The sequence below is a fragment of the Drosophila pseudoobscura genome, chromosome X, assembly GCF_009870125.1.
Source record: "Drosophila pseudoobscura strain MV-25-SWS-2005 chromosome X, UCI_Dpse_MV25, whole genome shotgun sequence".
NCBI classification, from domain to species: Eukaryota; Metazoa; Arthropoda; class Insecta; order Diptera; family Drosophilidae; genus Drosophila; species Drosophila pseudoobscura.
Window position 1 is genome coordinate 20,086,996 of NC_046683.1, and position 22,554 is coordinate 20,109,549.

Below are 22,554 nucleotides of genomic sequence, written 5' to 3' on the forward strand. Positions count from 1 at the left end.
AAAGCAAGATTCCAGATAAGTCTCTGTTAAAAGTCCCCATCCCCACACCCCCATGGGGATATATGTATAAGGGTAGAGCGGACAGTCCATGGGCCAGAAGCCCAACTCAAACCCAAACTTCAACATCGACGTCGAGTTTGGGGGGTAATTGAAACGCCATGCATTTGTATGTTAATGGGCCCGGACCGACCCGAGCCGAGCTGATCTGCGTGCTCATTACGCTCGATAAATGCGGCCGGCCTCGAGCCGATTCGGACGTGTAACGGCCGCCGCCGAGAAGAAAGCGTTCCGCCAAAAAATGCCTCACAGCACCACAGCACGGAGGTGAGTCCGAGCTGAGCAAACAGCCCAGCAATAAACTCACAAAGAGCCGAATGAAACTCTTTGAGGTCAGCAATTGAAATGTGTTCAATGGTCAGGCACCCAAAGGGGGATTCAATTAAGTTTTCTATCTCCATGCGAGTGTGTCTGTGGCTTTGTGTGAGTGCGAGTGCGACTGCGAGTGCCACTGCGAGTGGGAGCAGGTGATGCTGGTGTGTGTGTGTATGGGTGTGGGTGGGTGGTGCCACAGGTATGCGCATTGTTAACTTGTCAAAATTCAAATGCTGTTGTTCAAATTGCTGCCACTACAAAGGGGTCAAAATAAAAAACAAACATTTTGAGGGCTAGCCTCTGGGGCCGAAGACGCGGATACACTGGCAGATACATCCCTGCTCTGGCAACACCGTGATACAGTCCGATCGACATCTGAGGGTGTAAATGATTCGGCTAGATTTTGGGTCTTTTTTGGAAACGCTCAGAAGAGTCCCAAATCCATATGCTTGGGCGGAAGGAGAGGTTGGAAGCCTGAGTCCATCTTCATTTCGTCGTAATTTTTTTGTCGAATATATACACATTTCTGGACACGTTTAAAGAAATTTACTTTGTCCGTTTTCGTTTCCGATATTATCCCGCTACGGTATCCGTGGGCGGACTTTGTGCATTGTTAATTTGTTAAAATGCAAATGCCTTTGCCAAATTGCTGTCACTGTCCCTCGTCCCCTACAGGCAGCAGCAGACATACGTCCATTCATATGTACATACATATGTATATGAAGAAAGGCGCACAGGTACATATGTATTACTCGTAGAGATACAGAAAGTTGGAGCCTTGCAGAGACTTAGAGACAGAGAGACTTCGAAGAGGTCGAAGAGACAGCCGATGGAAAGAATTGACAGATGCCCAATGCGAAGCTTAAACCAAACCAAAACCAAACGGTGCCTGGCAGCCGTCTTGAGACGTTCGATTTCCAACAACGCATCAAACGGAGACGAGACGTGGACGGAGACATTTGGGAGTGTCGCCCAAGGGGACCTGCCTCGAATTCCACAGCGTAGACAAATAAGTGAGCATGGCTAGGCGGGGACGGAGGCAGACGCGGACGCGGACGCGGACCCGGAGAGTGTGGTGACTGGGAAAACGGGAGGACGAGGAGGAGACAGTCAACCGGGCAGGCGAACCATCAGTTTTACATAATCAAATGGCAAATTATTTATGGGAATTATCGTGCGTGTTGCATGATCAAAATAAATGTAAGACACATTTTTTGGCAGGCAGAACGTTCGGAACAGATGCTACTGATGGGTTTGCGCTGGAATGGGAGCGGCTAAAGTATGATGGAAATTAAGACAAAGATCTTGCTTTGAGGAGAATCTGATATGGGTGGGTTACCAATGCAGAAAATAGGGAGATCTAATAAAAACAGAACTGAAAATCCATCTTTGGAAGGCAGTTTCAGTAGTATTTTTTAGCCCACGGAGAGGAAGCTACGAGTATGAACACCCCCGATCAATGAAAGGGACGCAATGAACACTCTGATTGTCTCTTTTGTTCAGCAAGCTTTCACCATAATATTTGGTCTGTATCTTAGAGGAGTACACTAAAAGACATCTGTAGGAAAGAGTGGGCAGCAGGAATTTCATAGCTATGGTTTATTTTGAATTTTTCTTGACCTAAGCCGACTTAAGCTTAAGCTACAGGATACAAGAACTTTTGGCTGGCTGTCATTCCCTTGAAGGATCATGTGTACTTTTCCTTTGTAGAACAGTAATATTGTTATTGACTGGACTGGCAACCAGGCAGATAGTAGCGGACAAATTACCAGTCTTATTTTTAAGAAATCCAACACGTTACTGATTTCTGATTATTTAATTATGGTTTGAATTATTGTCTTCTTGACATAAGAAAGGAAGAGCAGTATTTGACGCGTCACCTACTATTTTTTTTTTTTTATTAATATCATTTGAAGTTTATTTATTGAATAACTAAATCTATGTATCTTTATATCTTTAGCCCCATTCAAGCGCCAAATAATCCCATGGATACTTTGAAACAGAGCATGCAAGGCGGTTATGCCTATGCTACCCTAAGCTTCCGATAAAAACAAAGTCAACAAAGAGGCGCACGAAAAGCTATTTTTGAACTCTCTAAGAGCCAGCTTTGTTGGAGACTGGAAGCCAGTGAAGCTTTCAGAGCCCGTTAGCTTTCATATACATATGTAGATGTAGCCAGGTTATATTGGCGCTTAGCCAAGACACAAACCGCGAAGAAGTCTCCAAATGAGGGGAGATTCTACTCCCGTGTAGAACGACGGCCATCCCATAGCAGAATAATATCTAATAACATCCAAGGTACAATCGCATGGAATGGGTTTTCTATTATATTTTCAGGTACATTTTACGATTATCTGCAGTTCTGTTTAATGCCAAGTTCGGAACAAGAAATATTAATGGAAAATTCGTCGCATGTAATTGAAAACAATATAACAAAGTTTAAAAGTGCAAGAAATTATTTAATATTGTACCTTAATCAAAATTTCCTTACACAAATTAGATAATTCAAAAAGCAGCAAACTTTGTTTACATATTTTTATTACAATGTGCATATACATATATATTCGGTGATCGAGTCCCGTCATATCCTAGGGACATATCCAACATATATATTATCCATAAGACGCGCAAAAGAACGATTTCGTTGAGTTCTCCTTGCCTTATATAGTTATACCATGCGTTCACTTGCAACACGCATGTTGCTCATCAATTATATTCAGTCCTGCGCTCTCTGCACTCATGGTCGGCTCTGCTCTCTCGGGTTTTCTCGGTCACTCTCGGCTGAGGTTATGCCGTCGTTCGGCATAAAATGTTGTTCAGCATGCTGCGCAGTGCGTCAATGAGGTTTTCGACAACGAGGTGGTGATTTGCAACACGGCAGCAACATTCCAGTTGTACGTCAATGGACTATGGTCTGAAGACCAATTTTAATGGCACGGATTCGAAAAATACGTATTCTGATAGATTTTGGGGCTTACTAAGAAGGAATCCACCACGGAGCACATTTAAATTTGTTACAAAGTAGTGCCACAAGAAAAATACAATATATGTATAACAAAAAAAATTGTATTGAAAATATATTTAGCATACCGTGCCAAATTTCGTTCCTTAACTTGTATGCTATTACATTAAAAATAAATATTGAAATCGAAGACCATGCTGAAATAGAAATTATGTCATAAAAAATCGACATTCAGACCATGGTACATTTTGTGAATACTACCCCACCTCGTTGTGCCAACACACCCTGCAGGCCGATGGCGTGCAAGCAACATGCGCAACATTCCCGCGTGTGTATATGGTACATGCCATACAAATTCTTGTTCGGAAAAGAGCGCGCAAATTTTGAATGCTCGTCGAGTTGAGTTCGTCGTGAGGTTCGTGAGTCCTTTTAGACAAAGGATGCTATGATTTTTGCGCAGTTTTCGTGCGGTTTTCGGAGCTAAAGGACGCAGCAGCGGTAGCAACAGCAGCAGGAGCAGAAAAAGCAACCGAAGAGGCAGCGCGATAAAGAATAGCAAAGGAGTTGTGGTCAGTCCATCTCCTTCTCACATCTTATCCTGCAACACGCCCGGAGGTGGGGCAAGGCAGGCCTACGACAATAGCAGAACGAGCCCCATCTGAGGATTAATTTGCTTAAATTTGGCGCGTTTCTCGCGCGACTTCTGTCGCCCTCGCAGAGTGTTTGCCTTGCCACGACTTGGGGCTCTGCTGTCCTTCTCTTTTTGGCGTGGCCGTTGCTCCTGTTATTGTTGCCGCATCACAACAATTACCGTTATGCTCCATGTCCGCGATTTGGGCTCGGCTGCTTTTAGTATTTTTTTGTTAGCGGTGTCGCTGATTGTTTTTTTGCCCAGTTTTTTGCAGTGTGGCGTGTGAGAAACAATTGAAAACAATCTTTTGTGCGAGATAAAAACGCGTGTTGAAAAAGTGCTCCATCAAGAATAAGAAAATTAAAGCCTGTGAGAAGGTGAAAAAACGGGCAGGTGAGGGGGCTCTTGAGCTCTGCAAGGACCCTTGGATTACCTTGCGGGGCAAGCGGAATCAGCCAGCGAGTTCGCCGCCGGTAAGTGGCACCCAATAGATATCTTTTTGATATTCCATTTCAAGGATAAATAGATTGGGACAACGGCCATTTTGTCCGCCATATAAAGTGTACTATATAATTTATGTGCTATTAAAAGGGGATATATATTAAAGAGAGATTAATGTATGCGAGTGCCGTGTGACGCGGGGAGGCCAACTGATTTACCTGCAAAAATTATTGCCGCTCTCTAGCGAGAACAGTTGCGGATCCAAAAAGTCAGTCCGTCTGTATATAGATTCGAGCAACAAGATTCCGTCATGTTTTCAGAACCTTTAAGCCCATTTTACGATGTACATATGTATATTAAGATTAATTTATACCGTGAAATCTTACAAGGACCGAGTACTTTTAACGGGAATACCAAAGGAAGGGATAACTACAGAGCTTTTCGTTTCCTTATGAAGATATAGTTATATGGCTTAGTTATATAGATGCCTACACACATATGTTGGTATATATGTGCATATATATCAATTCTTTATCGTATCATTACGTATGTCCCATATTATCATAATCTTTATTATTGTTTGGGCTTTTTTTCCTTTTATACATATATTTTCCCCTATCCTCTCACTGCTTCCCTTTGATGTTCAGTTTTCAATAGTTGGCTCAGAAGAAGGGGCCTAGGAATGGAAGCGGTGTGGTGGGGGTGCGGATTGTGCGGTTGGGTCTTGGGCAGAGTGAGTGATAAGCAAGTTGTTATGTTGCCGTTGATGTTGATGTCGACGATGACCGTGATGATGAGAGAATGGAAAGCCTTTGTGCCTGTGCCTGCGCCTGCTTGCGGTTTTCCCCAATTTTTCTTTGCCGACCTTTTCCTTGGGTTGGGGTTTAGGGTCAGGTTCGGGCTCCGGTTCGGGGCTGTGAAATCGAATCATTTTGTAGGCTTTAAATTTAATTTGCATGGCCTGGCCGCAACCTAAAATGTGGTTCAAAGGATGACGAGCCGTCCAGCTGTCCAGAGGAATGCCGTCGGCAAGCGTTGCATACTTTACGGGCCGAGGAAGTTGGAGGGGGAGATGGGGTCCTGAGGAAGGCTAAAAGGATCCATTTGTCCGACTGGCCAGCAGCCTTAACAGTACGACACTTTTATCAAAAACATATCATTAAATTATTGGCTAGTTGCGAGGAGTCCCGAGAGGAATGTCAGCCTTCCAGCCTCCAGCAGCGTCGAGGGAAATATACAGTGAAAGACAGCCGGACCACGGTAGCCACGGTAATTTCTGGCAAAAAGAGTGGGTTATGGAGAATTCTTATCGCGTGGATGGCATCCACAAATCAAGTGTGCAAGCTAAGCCATCCTAAGACATCCTATCCATATTTTTCCAATGCAAGCTGTTATTGGTCTCTGAGAAAGGAAAGAAATGGAACACGTCCATCTAAGGTTAAATCATTGTCCTGTCTGGAGACGTGCACGTCAGTATTTGTTCCACTTTTAGTTATTTTAGTCGGACACTCTTTTTTAGTTGTGGGAGCTGTCTTCTAGTCAGGGGAGAAAAGCTGAATCTTGTTCCTGCAAGGATAGATGTCCTTTGCTCGGGGTAGTTTCATTGAAAAAGAATTCTCGGCGAATTACCTTTTCGGCGTGTTTTTTCTCCTTATTATCTTTGTTTCCCATTTTCTATGCTTATTTTGTAATCCACAATTTCAAATGATTTATTCTGAATTCGTCTGTTGTTACTTTATGTTCTGTATTTTTCTGCTCTTCTGTTTTGTTTTCCTATTCGACTCTCCTTATTAAATTACACGTCAAGCAGCGCTGCAGAAAAAAGTTAAAATTGTTATCTTTTTTTATGTTAACTCGTAAGCTCTTGCAGATGGTATTATGAGTTAGACCAGATATTTATGCATTGCACAATGGAAGTATCTCCGACTCTGTTTCATTTTCGACCTATTTGACCCTTGTTTTTAGTGTCGTAAAAATACAACAGACCTTTACGTGCTTTGCCGTGCATCATGCATCAGATTTTCAGAAATGGAGCGTTAAATTGGTACGATCCATTTTCATGATGCGTGATGCGTTGCTTTTGGCTTGTATCGATAGCTGACATATCGATTGGAATACGACCTAAATTGCGAAGAAATTGCGACAGGTCCTGATCGTATAATATTTACGACTGCGCGATACTAATAGCCTTATGACATTAAACTTTGCTAGTTGACTGACTGCGAAACCAGAGACAGCCAGCTCTCAAAACATGATCTACACAGATATGTACTAGGCTGAAACGCTGAGAAAAGAGCAATGACCGTCTGCCTGTTTCGCAGTTTTAAACTGACAACTGATTTGTTACAGACCCCTATTTGTGGTTCACGCTGTATAGAGGTGAGAGCCATCAAGATCGGACTACTTTATCCCTATGTAGCTGCAAAATAACTGAGTTTTGAGGGGTCTTCAGAGTCCGATAGGGATAAAATAGATCGGGTCGATTCTCTAAGTGGCACATTCTCCGCAAGAAGCAAATCCTTTGGAATTTTACAAGGTAAGTATTTATATTTATACATATATTTTATATAAGACAAGTGGATAGTTATGCAACTTTTATTTATATATATTTTAGCGAGTTGCAACAGATTCATCATTAAAATCATTGTGAGCAAAACGGATTTTATGCAGTCCAAACCATTCGACTAAGTCGGAGCGATTTTTCAGCGATCGAAAAGCATCATTGGAACCAAAAAATGTCGAAGTGCTGACATTCCCAAACAAAAACATATGGATAGCCAAATAAATAAGTCATTTATAAGTGAACTTCAAAAAGTTATATCCAAAAAACCTTATATTTAAGTGACTTTTGAAGTGTATTTTACAGTAATGTTTTTGTTTTTGTTGATTGTATTCTATTTCTTTATCGTAATTATTTAAGCGATGTATTCAAATCAGTCGTTTTTAGTTCATTTAATACATGAAAATAAAATGTTGAATAAAACCAATACTATCGATAGTATCGAATGTCTCAAATATCGATATTTTCCAGGTCTACTTCGGACTCCGAAGCTAGCTGTCTGTTGTGATTTTTGTATCGTTTTTAAAAACTTTTTTGTGGTTTGGAGCTTGTTTGGAGCCGTTGTTTTAAATCTCGGTTTCACCCTAGGGCGGAACTCCGGCAGAAGCTGAACAAGAGACAGCGAGAGAAAAGGCAGAAGAAGCCAAGCGCGAAGCAGATCAGATCCACAAGAAAAGGGACATAAGAAGCAGAGACTGCGCCGTCGACATTCGCCTTCCATTAAGTGCCAAAAGCGAAAGGGAAACAGGAGGAGAAAGAAGGGGAGCCCCGAAAGAAGGAAGGTTTCTCTGTTTCTTTACAACAACATATTTGTGAGCCAAAAAAGACAACGAGGCCGGCGCGGACCCCGGGCAGAAGTGGCAGCAGCAGCACCACCAGCAACTGTTCAACCGACGGAGTCGCGGCGCTGCAGCGGCGACTGAGCAATCGGGAGGGGAAACCAGCAACAGCTGCAGCAACGCTTTCGGGAGGGGCACGCGCACGCTCACTGCTCACTGCTCACTGCTCACTGATGGCGGAGAAGATGCTGAAGAAGATGATGATGCCAGTCAGCCTCAAGAGCCACAACACAATGCCAAGTGCCAGCAACAGCAAGAACAACAGCAGCAGCAGCAGCAGCTACAGCAAGCAGTGCAAAAGGGAAAATTAAGTGCCAAAGGCAAAACCAGCCAAGAACAGCCAACAGATTTTCACGAGCGCAGAAAACTCAAAACTAAATTTACATAACAAAACAAGACAAAAACAAGACAGAGAACAAGCAGTAGAGTGCAGGAGAAGAAGCAGGGTAAGCAGTGTACGAGTAGCGTGAGAAGCGAGCCTCCTCAAGCCTCCCGAAAACGCAATCAAGAGACGCCAACAACAGCAGCAACCGCAGCAGAATCGTTCGCGGCAACCGCAGCAGCATGCCATCTGCATTGGGCGGCAGCAGAGGGCGTGGCAGCCAGGGAAGCACCTTGTGGGTGCTCCTCCTGCTGGCCACAGCTGCACTCAGTAGCAGAGCAGCGCCCACATCGGAGGTAGCGGTGGAGCAGCCCCACTTGCGGGTTGGGGTGCAAGGCGACATGCCCGCCCTGGTTGTGAAGGCAACCACCGCCAACGCAACACCGAAGGAAGGCAGTAGCAGCAGCAGCAGCAGCACACCTGAGAGCACTCCCACCGAGCTGCCAGATGTCACGGGAAGACCAGAGTTGGACAAAAAAGTGCCAAAGACAAACATAAAACCTCCAGCCGTTTTTCCCAGCGAGACTGGCACCACCAGCAGCAGAACCACCAAGACCACACTTATGGGCAATGCAACGACTGGAAAAACACCAACAACAAAAATAGACAGCGATGACCACTTGCCGCTGCCACCGGCGGTGGTGCAGTTGATGGACTTGGAGCACACAGAGGCCCCACCCATGAACAGTGGACACGACGGCCTCAAGCTGACCAGAAAGAAGCAGCTGCAGCAGCAGCATTTCCCCACACCAGCCACCGCAACCACTTCACCCACCGTGGAAAGCAAGACCAGAGCAAGCAAATCCACCAGAGCCACCAGAACCACCAGAACCACCATAACAACGACAACGGCAACAACCGCAATTGAATCGGAAATGGAAAGGATCCCAACCACCACCAGCAGTAGTGCGAGCAGCATCACCGCCCCGCAACCACCAACTCCCATCTCCAGCTCCGGTGATGATGCCAGTTCCGGAACGGGACATGAGCCAGCCCTGGTGCCCGTGCACAATGGGTACTTGGGTCCGATTTTCATGGGTGAGAAGACGTTTAGTGTGGTGCATCCGCTGAAGAAACCACATCCACCCAACCACCTGCACGTTGCCTCAATCGAGTCCCAGCTGCGCGACGGACGTATTGTGGAGATCCTGGCGCCGACGTCATTGCTCGAGAAGAATACGGAGCCAGCCAACATTGGCCCCAGCAGCACTACAGAAACAGCCACACCCACACTCGATCCAGCTTCTATATCGTCGATTTCGGTGCTGTCTACCACGGTCTTCCAGGTGCCTGAGATACAGACCAGCACCACTCGCTTACCCATGCCCATGAGCGGTGGCCTAGAGCTTTCCGGCCCGGCGCCACCGCGCACAGAGTCCAAGATCTCAGACATACAGATAGAGGTGTATGACTCCACGGTGGACTCCATTGTGGCATCGACCAACTTCCGCGACAACGAGGGCTACTATCCGCTGCCAGTGGAAGCGGAGTCGGGCACCACCAGACCACCTCGACCACCAGTGGGACCGCCCCAGGAGCGGTTCACCCAATATGTGATCGACCGCGCCGATGTCTCCACTCAGCCCGCCTCGGGTGGATCGCTTCTGGGTAAACCCGAGCCGGCGGCCATTGAGATCCACATCAACGTGTCCGAGGCCTTTGGCAGTGAGAGCGAGGATCTGGAGTTTTCTTACCGCCAGCCGCAGCCGCAGCTGAAGTCGAGTAAGCCCAGCGACGAGATTCTCGTGGTTGAGATCATCGATAGCGCCAACGGGGACAACAGCAGCTCAGAGAGCTCGTCGAGTGGCGAGCACATTAATCCGATATTCACCTTCCGCTCGGATACGGCGGCTAATCCCCCTCCTGCGGTGCGTCCGCCCCAGCTCCAGGATGCGGATGAGCTCTTTATGGCAGACCTCAAAGAAGGTGAGGGCGTGCCACGACCACCACCTCCGCCCCCCCCACCGCCCCCACGGAAGCCCAGCATCGATCGGGACTCTGACACGATCTTCTACATTTCCAACACGGAGGTGAAGGTGGGCGAATCCCTGCCCACGGGCAGTCCTGGAAGTGATCAGCTCCAGCAGCAGCGCAAGTTCCAGCTAGAGAACCAGTTCTTCCCGGCCAGCTACGTGATGGAGCAACAGCAACTGCAACAGCAGCGATCCTCCCTAGCCACGCCTCGATACGAGGAGGACATTATTCTCTCGCCTGTGCACAACACCGCCGATGCTTTGAAAATCTTCCGCAGTACGGGTCCGAGCAGCGGCGATGGAGCTCCACCTCTGGATGTCACCTACGTGGGAGAGTCGGTTATCGAAGTAGAGCAGCAGCCGCAGAGTGCAAGCACCACCCAGGCACCCTTGGGAGGAGGCAGCGGCAGCTCACCCCAGTCAGACATCATCATTCAGCCGGCCGTGCTGCCCGATCTGGCCATTGGAGTGCCCGTGATCGGGGAGCTGCCACCACAGATCGAACTAAAGGAGATCGACTATATGCCCGGAGAGTTGGGTGGGATGGGTATTTACGAGAATGACATCCAGAGCAACAGCATCGGCATGGGCATAGGCGTCGACAGTGATCCGGATGTGATTGAGAGCTCGATCCAGTATGGAGGAGATCTCATCGATGATGGGGCAGGCGGCGGCTTCGACGGCGTTGAGGGTTCCTATCCCTTCGAGAGCCCATCCCATCGCCAGTTACAGGATGGTGACCACCCGGGTCGCGGACAGGATCATCAGCCCCGCCATTCGGCTGTGAGTCATCTGCACCGCGAGCAACCCCCCATGGCGGAGCTTGTAAACGCCACTCTGCTGCAGCACAACGAGAACGTTTCGGTTGGGGGAGAGGCTGGGTCTGGGTCCGTCTCGGCCATGGCCCCTCTCCTCTCCAGCGGTGCTGGCAGTGGGCAGGCGATGAGCAATGTCACAGCCCTGTCCGAGGACCATTTGGACGACTTTGACGGTGAGTACCCCTTGGGGAGAGGGACTCTAAGAATAGAAGATCATCTAACATTTGGATTTGTTTGTTTTTTCTTGAATTGCAGGCTATCTCAATCTTTTCGCCGTCTCCATGGGTCTCGTCATTGTCATTCTACCCTCGGCCCTGCTGATCTCCATGTACTGTGCCATTCGGTAAGCATTTGGGACTATAGTTGATTCCACATTTGATTCCTGTACATCTATATTACGAGTACACCTAATTCGGTTTTTACACAGACATTCGTCGTATGCAAAAATAGGTGATTGGTTCCTTGTCTCTAAAACCTATTGACATTAGCGAACAAATTAGGGAACGTTGGCAAAAAACAAAAATTAATAGTTCAGAAAAAACTAACACATTTCTTTTGCAAAAAGGGAATTCCCCTAAAGTTTTGATATTTACAATTGCTCTGACCAGTAAATTTGCTTGTATGGATATATATACATACAAAAAGTTGTGGGTCGCCATCAGATATTTTACTCATATCGGCGCGAGCGAGCGAAGCGAGTGTGCAGGGGGCTTCCACCCTAGTATATATGTACATACATATGTATGTATTAGAAGCCAAAAACTGGACTAGAATGTTTCTGTACGGTCTTTAGTTTAATTACTGGTCTGTTTTAATAGTAATTAAAATTTATATTTAAATCGTGGGTGTTGTTTGAATGGAATCTGATTTGTTGAGTAATTAAAATGAATAGTGTCATAAATTGTGTATTTTCATTTTAATTTGTTCTTAAATTTGATTTATTATTGGAAGAAATTAAAAATGCAAATTTTAGCATTGTGTGTTTTTTGAATGAAGAGGACTTAGCAGTAATTTGGCTTGCAGAAACTATCATCGAACAGACGACTATCATTCCTGGGTCCGACTGTACTTGCCACTTGTGCTCTTCCACGGCTGGCCTTTCCTGGTCTGGGGCTAATTGTGTGGCGTCTAATCAGCTTAGACAGCGTGTGGATGTCGTCCACAAATCAAAAATAATTGCAAGGAATTGCCGTCAAAGTGCCAGAGAGCAGGGAACAGGCACCAGGGAGCGTATGAAAAGCTCAGCCAAATCCACCATAAAATGCCAGAGGCAACGAGAGCCAGCTTAGACGGGTGTGGTGTGGGTCTTAGCCTTGAGAAATTCCTTAACCCCCATCCATCTTCTTTCCTGTTCGGTTGAAAGGATTCTGTTCCGACGGAGTTTTTGCTCAAATTTGTTGCCTACTTCTGAGGCCAAGAGAATGCACTCAATTTAAAGCAATTTGCCGCCACCTGACCCCAGTCCTAACCCTTAAGGTAACCGCCCAACCACACAAACCACCCGGTGCCGTATGCTGCAGCAAAGGCGTGGCAAATCGCATTTATCAGCTTCACCCATGGCATTTTATTTCTCGCATTGCCAGCGACAGACAGCAGAAGGCGAGGGCAGCAACAAAACATTGACAAATCTGTGACGGCGACTGGGGATGGTGGCGTTGGATGGCACTTCTGGGGGCAAGGGCTGAGTAGGAGACTGACTGACGCAATGCCAGGAACGCACATCCTTTATCACCCGCAGCCTTCTTCATGGTGCCGGTTCCGGTGCCGGTGCCCTTCAGTATCCTCATACATACTCGTATAAATCTTGAGCACACCATCTAAATGCGAATTGGTTTGAAAGAAGCTACTTCTGTGGATGTGGATGAGGACGGAAAATATATATATTTGTGTGTACATATAAACATGCTGGGCACTAAATGCGAAGCAAAATGGGAGCAGAAAGAATGGGAATAACTGAGGGAGTTTAGGATTAGAGAGGGAGTCGAGTCGAGTCAGTAAGCGCATCCCCAAAAATGAAGGAGCAACAAATCAACGCGGCGGAACCGGCAAGGCCGGAAGCGGAAGTCGCCGCACGCACACGAAAACACACTTGGAGCAGACACATCCACAGATGATGTAGAAGCCAGGAGCTAACAAGGCAGGCTGTTTGAGAGAGGTGCTTCAGCCTCAGCCTCAGCTTCTGCTCCTGCTCCTGATTCCCATCCCCTGAAGCCACACGAAAAACGTATAAAACGGCAAATGGTAGCCGCAAACGTTGCCAGTTTGTTATCCGCCAACCGCCACCCAACCGTCAATGACCTTACACCACGCCCATCCCTCAAAAAAGGTGCCAGCGACGAAAAGCCACAGTCTAAATAAAAAGGAAATACACAATTTATTTCCCTTATTTCTTTCTTGTTGAGCAGGACACGGCGGGCAGGATACTTCGCGTGCATGTGTAAGTGTGTGTGTGTGTGTGTGTGTGTGTGGTAGGAAATTGCACAATAAACTCTCGAGACGAGAAATTAGTTGTGCGTGTGGCAACTTGAAGTTCGTTGAGTGGCAATAGCATTACGCGGCAGCCAGGCAACGGCGATGGGAGGTACAATGGCGAGTACTCTACGAATATTATTATTTAAAGACAGAATTTAATAATAATTAAATGGAAGCGAATGGGAAATCAAAGATTTCAATCAAAGGCTCTCCAACGGCTCTCTCTCTCTCTATAAACATTTTATTTAAAAACTTATAACTTTTTATGAGGGAGTAGGGCAGGGACTAGAAATCACAGAGAGTTTCTTGGGTAACAGAATACAGTTCCATTTTGAAAACGATAACTTTGTCCTGTGGAGTATGTAGAAATTCAATTACCACAAATTCATCGGAAATACTTCAACCGATTCATGTTTCTTTGAAACTTTTTTCTGATTAACGAATACAGAAAATAACGTGGGAAACGGAATGGGAATGGATGCGATTCATTTAATAATGCATTTTCCACTTTCCACTAGGGGGGCCTTCCGCCATCCGCCTTCCGCCTTCCGCCTCTTGCATGCCTTTCTTTTAGTAAGGGTATTCATATATTGTGTGTATCGCTTGGGTAATTGCAGGCGCCGCCGCAAAGTAGGCAACAAAATGTTAATTCGAGTCGCGGCATCATTAGAAATGCATTGGATTTTAGAAAGTCTGGCCAAAAATCTGCGGGAAAGCTGATAGCTGCTTAACAGCTTTCGCGCCTCCGCCCCCGCGCGCCACCTCACACTCAATCCATCTCACTCACCCACACACTGACTGTCTCTCGCTCTTTCTTCCTTGCAGTTATATGCTGAACAAACCCGCTGGAAAGGGGCTGTGCGGCGCCCGTAGCGATGACAGCGAGCAGGGCAAGGACTCCAAGAATGAGGTAAGTCTTTCATCGAGAGGAAAGTTGAATGAGCTGTGCCCCTGTGCCCCTTCCTATCCGCACGTCTCTTTCGGGAGCTGAAAGTTGAAATTTTAAAGCAAATGCCATCAGCGAGTGCCTTAAACTTAGTCCAGTCCCAAGCTCCCATGGATGCACTGCCGCTCTCATAGCCCCGGTCCCAGCCACAGTCCCAGCCACGGTCCCAGCCACTGTCCCAGCCTTGCACTTTTCAAAAACTCTCAACAAAATTAAACAATGGCAGAAATTTCCGCTAGTTATTTTATGGCTCCTCCCGCTGAAACCGAAGCGGAGCCCAGCGAAATTAAAACTTAAACTGCAGTTAATGGTGGGCTGGCTCTCAATCCTGAAACTGATCCCGAAATTAAATAAAACGTCTTCACTTGATGCTTGTGTGGGGAGAGGGTTTTCTGTGTGTACTCGTACTCTCCTATGTGTGCGATAGAGAAAGCGCCATTATAATTGTGAAGGAGCAGGTGCAGAGAGCAGGTGTATGCATTTCACTTTGGTCTATTCAGATGTATGTACATATGTATTTGAATGGCAAAAAATATAAAGAAATCATGCGTCTATATCGATATAACTATTGAGAACATGCATATATCATCGTTGATATTCAGAGGGCTAAAAAGCGATCATATATGTGGAATGTTTCAATTAGTTTCAATATTAGGTGAAAACTTTTAATAACGTTCTTTGATAAACTCTGTAAATAGAGGAGGCTACGAAATTCTTGTATATCGTCATTGCAATACGTATGTACTTACATATGTACATGGGTATATGTACATATGTATACCCTCCCGTACTGAGAGCGTGCCTTGCCTCCGCCTTTTGCAGTCAACACTCTCTGCCACATCTTCAGCATCGTCTGGCTCCGCATCCGCCTTCGCATCCATATCCAACACCGCCACCACATCCTCCTGTTCGTATCCCAGGCCATCGAACAGTGAGAAGTCCAGTCTGGGCCATCAGCTGGGCTCTGGTCTAGAGAACCTCGAGTTTCGATTTGAGATGCCAGAGATCTGGGGAACGATGGGCAGCGATGAAGGTGGTGACTGGAGTAATGTCATTGCTCCCAGTGGCTCCGTCACCAAGATGACGCTCAAAGATAATCATCTCATTGTTGTCACCGAAGAGCGACACGTAAGTCCGTTCAGTTCGTTAGCCGCTGATCAGCTGTCAAACGTGCCGTCTCTGTTTCTCACAGTCTATGTTGTAGATGTTGTCGTTGTCGTTGTCGTCTCTGTTGCGCCTGTTCTGTCACTGTGCTTTTCCTTGTCTAGGATTGACAGATAGCACACAGTTATGAAAGAGCTGGAGTAGTTTATGGTGTCTTGTGTGGACTGGAGTGGAGTACAAAATAGAATACATGAAGAAGAGTATTTTATGTGAATGGGATTTAACTAGTTCATTTCATACAGATATCTTACATTAAGCTCTTATAAGATCGAGATTAGAGTTCGATTTGGTATATGGTATATAAGATATTCATCGGATGCACTTCTGCGAGACGAACTTAACGAAAGTTAGTGGACCAAAGTATTATATGTGGAGCGGATTAAACAACTTTCTTAACACTCTTATATAACTTTTTTCTTTAATCACAGATAGAGCGTTGGCGTCTACCTCGCTGTTATCGCACTTCAACATCGATAAAAGCGGGTATCGCACAAGAGTATGGATAAGCAAGATAGAGTATCGGTTGGGGTAGGGTACTCAGGTAATATAGTAGACATATAGTATAAATGTAACACCATCGATTCGGATGAGGTGGACTTATAGCTAGTATATTGGTCATTAGCTTGTACGTAGAACTGCAAATAGTTATCAAGGGAAACTCCGAGTGCAGGTCTATATCCGCTTTTCACATTGGATTGATCACAACAAAGCTCCAGTTCCGATAGCGCCATTAGCTAGCAATACTCTCTTTCTATTTCTTTCTCTTTCTCTTTCTCTTTGTCCATTGTATTGTATGCTTTCGTGTGTATTGTCTGCACTTTGTAATTGTTTTGGTTGTCGTTGTTGTGTGTGTTGTTTGTTCGTTTCATTCTCCTGTTAAGTGTCTAAGTGTTGCTGTCTCTTTTCCAAATACACTCTGGTTGTCTCGCTCTCTCGTCGATGTACTTTGTTTGCTGTGTGTCGATGCGTATTGCCTTCCTGCCTGCTCTTCCTTCCGTGTTGTGTGTGAGTTGCTCTTCCCTATCTCTGCCTGTCTGTTCCAATTTCTTTTAATTTAATATTTAATCTTTTACCTACAACAAGGTCTTGGATGTCTTTCCCTCTTCTCCCTTCGTCTCGGAATCTTTCGGCGTTCTTTTCATTTTCCGTTTGTCTCTATTTCGGTTCATATTTATTCCTTCTTCAGAGTACCTTTAAATCCGTGTGTCACGCTTTCCTCCTTTAACGTATTTATATTCTTCTCATTTAGTATTCCTTGAATACTTGCTGTTCTCCTGTCCTGTCTCCTCCTGTTTGGTTCATTCTGGTTGCTGTAAGCCCTGACCTTCAGTAATCTTAAATTGATCAGTGTTATCCTGTTTCCCTGTTTAGCAATCATATCTATCCCTAAATATGTGGTGTTCTTGTACTCTTTATTCCATCTAACCTGGTTTGTCCTTGCCATCAAAGTCCTGGGGTTGGCCTGGCCGTGTGTACCAGCTCATCGTGGGGACCTGCGGGCCGTCATACGCCGGACAGCTTTGATTCCGAAACACCAGGCAAGTGTCGTCCCTTTGTCACGGGAGGCTCCGAAACCCAGGACCCCAAAAATATCCATCTACGAGTATCTGTGTGTGAATCGATGTTATGGTATTCTTGTTTCCTTGAGTGGTTGGTAAGGTGTCTGTGAGCATGCCACAAGCGTATGCAAATGCAATTTTCGACACTTTCCGCATGGCAGCAACCCGATTTGTCTGCTCTGTCACCTCACCGACCTTTGTCGCTCTCTCGCTCTCTCTCTCACTCTCTGTCTTCCACCTCCCAGTGTTTCCCACCGCTTCTCGCCACCATATCTCTTCCTCGTTGTTGTTGTAGCTGACTGCATGTTGTTAATGCACTTGCTTTTGGTATCCAGCTCACCATCTTTCATTTCACCACCCATTCAATCCCCACTATCGTTCGCAGGACATCTCGAGAAACGCGCGAGAGACGAAGATGCACACGGACAAGGACGGAGTATTTGTGGTAGAAGTGGCGCGCGGCATCGACTCCAAGCAGGCGGCTGACATCCCCGGCGCCGTTCCCGAGACAACCGATCTGCCCTTCGACACCAAACTTCAGCAGGCCAACGGTCTGCAAATAGTGGACGAGCAGACCCTTCCGCCTAGCCACGAGCAGGTCCAGATCCATGCCCCACCCAGCGATTTCGCCAATCCTATCCCAGCCCCATCCAACCCCACTGTTGGAGTCGGGGTCCTCCATCTCATCGAAGAGGCGGAGGAGCAGATGCTGGAGGATGCTGCCAGGCCACACCAAGAGGGGGCTATCGCTATCGCCCAAACTGGACTCTCCCAGTCCGATCTCAGTTCCACCTCATCGACCGATTCCAACAAGCGTTACTCCTACGGCAACCAGGAGCTATATGTCATCGAACAGTCTGGATATGCCACCAGTTCACCCACAGCCCAGCCAATATTGCCATCTATCAAGCCAAAGGAGCACGTCGAGGATGACCAAGGCCCCATCGGAGGGGAGCAGAATGACCCGACTGTAGTTTTGGATAGCCAAAAGCCTGAGACTAAGAACGACAGTGAGGAGCAGCAAACGAACGAGCAAAATCAACCAGAGAAAGCGACAGATCCAGAGCAGAAGACAGACCCGGAGCTAACAACAGAGTCTAAGATAGATTCGGAGATCAAGCTAAGTTCTGGGCCAATACCCGAATTGGAGATGCAGGGCAAACCTGATCCAGAGATGAAGACTAAACCAGAGCCGGAGAAACCGTCGAAGCCCCAGTTTGAGATAAATGAAGAAGCCAAGCCGGAACAGGAACCGGAAATCGTAGCCGAAATGGATCTCGAACCCGAGAACACTTACGACAGTCTCATGAGTCTGCCGGCCCCACCATCCACCGAGGAGATCAAAGAGCTGAACGATTTCTCTCTCATCGAGTCGAACCAACTGGACTCTTTGCCCCCACCGCCACCACCGCCGCTAGCTGAAGCCGACACCACCAATGGAAAGCCAAAGAAAGAAGCTGAGAAGGAGAAAGATGGGACAGCATTTAAGTCCCAGGCTATCATCAGCAACGGGAACGGGATGGTTAAGGTCTCCTCCGACAATAGTGGTCCAGAGGAGCCGGCCACCCTAACGCCGCCCGCTTCACCACCGTCGCCACAGTCACCGACCACGGGCGTAATCTATGGCTCCAACGGCCTCACCAATGGCCTCCATACCCTGGCTGTGGTCGATGTGAACGGCAGTTAAGAAAGGCCAGGTAAGATCAGAGATAGAAGAGATAGAAGAGATGATTCCCGAAGATCCTGTGAGAGAGAAGCAGCAACAGAAGAAGGGAGGAGCGTTTTTTTTGCATCGGACCTCGTAGAGATCTCAAAGCGCGAATAGTTCCCTCTAGGGTGTAAGGAATACTAGAAATACTTAAGATAATATCCCAAACGGTGGCAAAGAAAAAACAAAGTGAAACCGAACTCCAAATGGGGAAAGTGAAATATTTAAATTAATATATACAAGAAAACAAAAAAAATAATAGAAAGTTTCCACTTTAAAGTTTGTTGATTTTCAAATATTACGAATAACAATTACACGCGAATAATATAAATAAATCATAATTAATTGTTTGTCTTTTGTGGCTGGGCCAAACACTGGCCCGACCCACCCTCTCCCTCCCCCGCCCCCGCCCCCAACCCCAAAACACACACCAAGCCCACTCTTCTCACCTTTTGGGGGGAGGGGAAGGGCTAACGCGTACTTAAATGTTTATCCTTACCATAGCTAAAGAGAGAAAAATAGAACATTAACAGAAGTATCCATTCGATCTATGATATAAGCAAACGATAAAAACGTGGCGGAAAATGCAATGAAAACAGGCAGATGCCAATGGAAACCGATAAGGCATGAATCTAATAAATATGCAAAGCAAAACAGCACGAAACGAAACAGAATAATTACAGATACTCGTACTCGTACTCGTATGTATGTATGTAATAATGCATAATTAATTAGTTTTAATCATTTACACACAGAAATGCCAAATAGTAATGAGGGAAACACAATTGTAGCAGAACTAGTTTCGATTTGTATGTCTATTGCCATACTTCAAAAGGTGCTCTGTGTCGGGCCAACAACTAAGAGAGGGATCAGTTTGGTCAGAAGTTTCAATAGAGTAGGGCTTTTAATTTTCCTCTATTTTAATCTGTTCATTGTTAATGTTCGTTCATGTTCCTGGATTGACGTAGTAAACGAGAAGCCTATGTAGGCTCAGCGTTGTGTAAGCTTGCGGTTAAAAAATCCGTTAGGTAGCCTAGTCTGAGCAATAGCTCTTATAATGAATTGGTTTCAATTGGGCTCACTTGACATTTCCAAGTGGACTCAGATTTCCCAAGAGCTAGATCTCTTTAATTCGCTATGGAAGTACCATAGCCTATCAGTAAAAAGTACATTGCCAATGCCTTTCATGCTTTGCAAATGTAGCCTCCTGGTTAAAGCTTTAGTCTTGGATTGAGCCATGTGCTGAAATTGGACTCGTTTCTAACAAGAAGAACACTTTCAATCTACGAATTTCAGCGAATATTCCTTAGAGAGGGTTCCTCGTAAGAACTCGTAAAGCAGCCTACTAGACGGTTTCCCCAAAACTCCCGGAATATTTCCCGGAATCTGAACCAATTGAATCACGAATGTCAAGGGCTATAATGGTGATCAGTGTATTGGTAGAAAGGCATGCTAGATGAATTCGATTCCAACGGTTTTGCAGTATTCCAAAATAATATCGACTTTGAGTTGGACACTGTGTCTCAAAACGGCTAGGCACAGAGCACTCTAGAATAGTCGTATATCGCGACTATGGCTATTTAGATATAAGGTTTTTTTTTGCGTTTCCCATCTCAATCCACTTGATAGAAATCAAATGTGCCGAACTTTTGTGGCCAACCGACACAATTTACAAAGAGAAACGAACCATTTATACAATGCCCATCCGATCCGGTGATTGCGGCGGAATACTCATGTATGTAACCTTTTAACAAACAACACAAGAAAAGCCGAGTTAGTCTTAGAAATATGTACGTATAGTCAAAATATGTATGTGTATGTATATTTTTTAGTCCGTGTGTGGGTGTGTAAAAGAGGACTTCGACTCGCAGCTAATGCAAATTAAATGGCTACCGACATAGACCTAAGCAATTGGTAAATTATCGTAGTAAAAGGAGAAACTTTTCAATATACTATTTGCCCAATATAAATAATATAAACACCTATAAACTTTAGTATATACATTTACGAGTGTACTATGGATGAATTATAAACTATAGAAACTCAACTTCTTAAAAATATGGTATATACCAAGCGGAGACATCTACTCGTATCCGAGCTGGAACGGGAGAATGAAACAAGATCCGTGCACTGCAAGTGGCACGTACTTTGTAAGTAGTGAGAATTATACGAGAATATGCATGTGTGCCCCGAATGCAGCGGATCCGATACAGTAGACCAGATCCCATTCGGATGGCACTTTTTAGGTGGAACATAATCCCTGACTAAAGATTAACCACTTTCGTTGTTTAAGTTTGTTCAAATTGTTTTATTGACAATTACAAAATAAAAAAAAAATATATTACAAAAAGATTACAAATATATGAAAAGAAGAAGATGTGAGAGAATGCCAATGAGAAAAATATTATGAATATTATAAATGAATAAGATTACCTACTCGTAAATCAAATATAAACGTTAGGACAGGGCAGAATTTTTTTTTGGTCGAAAAAACAAAAAAAAAATAAGTAAATGTGATTGTTATTTAACCTTAAGTTATTATTAAAACCTAACTTAAACTGATATGTGTGTTTAAGCAGATAGAAAACAACAAGAAGAAGAACAAGAACAAGAACAAGAACAAGAAACCAGCTGAAAGGCCAAAAGGATCGAAACTAAACCAAACGAAGGAAAATAAATTAAGTAAAACGGATCTAATCGGATCGGATCGAATGCAAGGCAAGGGAACGCTCCTTGAACAAATAGCTAACGGTAAATGGCAGCTGGCAACTAAGTAAAACGGTAAATGACAGCTGGCAACTAAGTATGTAAGGCAACTAACCGAGAGAGCATGCATGCTACCCATAGATGCAATAAACCGATATAAATGAAATTCAATATTAAGAAAAATTGCAACCAAAAAAAGGAAAATACACACAAAAGAAAAGTAAAGCGAATGCGTTTTCTCTTTGGGGGAGTGGCTTTTTGTAGAAATTTGAAATATTTCATTTTGTACAGTCTTACCCAGGCAGCTCCTATCTCTTTCCGGTTTCCCTGCCCCTCCGCATCGATACCCAATCGATTTGCTGGCAGCGATAAAGGCGAACAAGCCTCCACGCAGACCAGAACATAAACACCCCTGCTGGGCAGTGGGCAGAGGGCAGTGGGCACTGCGGAGTATACAACCGCCAAAGTATCCCTATGACTACGATGTGAATGGAGGAACGGCTTTGGAGAGGGCGAGTCAGGATTGGACGGTCCAGAGCCTGCGATGTGGGCACCCAGACTCAGCTTTTGGCTGGAGGTTTTGAATTTCAGCTGAGGAAAACGGCTACAATCATCTACACCCAGCATGGAGAGCTACCCTGTAGATATTTGTCTTAGATTAGCGATTCGAATTTGGAACACGTTCTGAAATTGCTGCACTTGCCATCTATGGGGAGATGAAAGATTTTATTTTAAATTGATATTTGGTAAGTCATATTTAATACTTGAGCGTATTTATAGCGATGCTCTGCGATACTCTCTATAGAGATCTACTGATCCACTAATGTTTAATCAAAAAGGCTATATTTCCCATTCATGGCTCTATTGCAATACAAGTTTGGGGGTTGGGTGTTCATTTTCCAAAACCGCTATTTTTTATTTAATATGGATGTAGACATATGTATACTGATATTAATAGAAAGACTTGTGTTCTGTTCAATTTAATTGGAATTCGGTGAGTTTCGCTGGGAGAGCGCACCCA

At 45.3% G+C, this 22,554-nt stretch overlaps 1 protein-coding gene and 1 long non-coding RNA gene across 5 annotated transcripts; one reads left to right on the top strand and one right to left on the bottom strand.

Annotated features, from left to right (window-relative positions):
* Positions 1-3,675: 3,675 nt before the first annotated feature.
* Positions 3,676-21,758, top strand: LOC6901921 (uncharacterized). 4 transcript variants are annotated; one of them, XM_033382920.1, is made up of 7 exons: positions 3,676-3,749; positions 4,230-4,438; positions 7,555-11,151; positions 11,234-11,321; positions 14,276-14,360; positions 15,219-15,524; positions 17,505-21,758. In XM_033382920.1, exons 3-7 carry the CDS (start codon positions 8,370-8,372, stop codon positions 18,804-18,806), a joined length of 4,563 nt encoding a protein of 1,520 aa, XP_033238811.1. In that variant the 5' UTR covers positions 3,676-3,749; positions 4,230-4,438; positions 7,555-8,369; the 3' UTR covers positions 18,807-21,758. The 4 variants fall into 4 exon arrangements, with proteins under 4 accessions (XP_033238811.1, XP_033238810.1, XP_002133455.2 ...); XM_033382919.1 differs by lacking the exon at positions 3,676-3,749 and adding an exon at positions 3,754-3,832; XM_002133419.3 differs by lacking the exon at positions 3,676-3,749 and adding an exon at positions 3,763-3,903.
* LOC117184585 (uncharacterized) lies at positions 14,892-15,287 on the bottom strand. Its single transcript, XR_004469996.1, has 2 exons — positions 15,146-15,287; positions 14,892-15,084 (listed from the first exon to the last, which is right to left on the bottom strand). It is a non-coding gene; the product is annotated as an uncharacterized lncRNA (long non-coding RNA).
* Positions 21,759-22,554: the final 796 nt, after the last annotated feature.

What these genes read in the sequence shown, in the direction of transcription:
- LOC6901921 (XM_033382920.1), top strand. Translation starts at nt 8,370, where the DNA reads ATGCCATCTGCATTGGGCGGCAGCAGAGGGCGTGGCAGCCAGGGAAGC. An exon ending in CCATTTGGACGACTTTGACG is followed by an intron (nt 11,152 to 11,233) that starts GTGAGTACCCCT and finishes CTTGAATTGCAG; the next exon opens with GCTATCTCAATCTTTTCGCC. An exon ending in TCCATGTACTGTGCCATTCG is followed by an intron (nt 11,322 to 14,275) that starts GTAAGCATTTGG and finishes TCTTCCTTGCAG; the next exon opens with TTATATGCTGAACAAACCCG.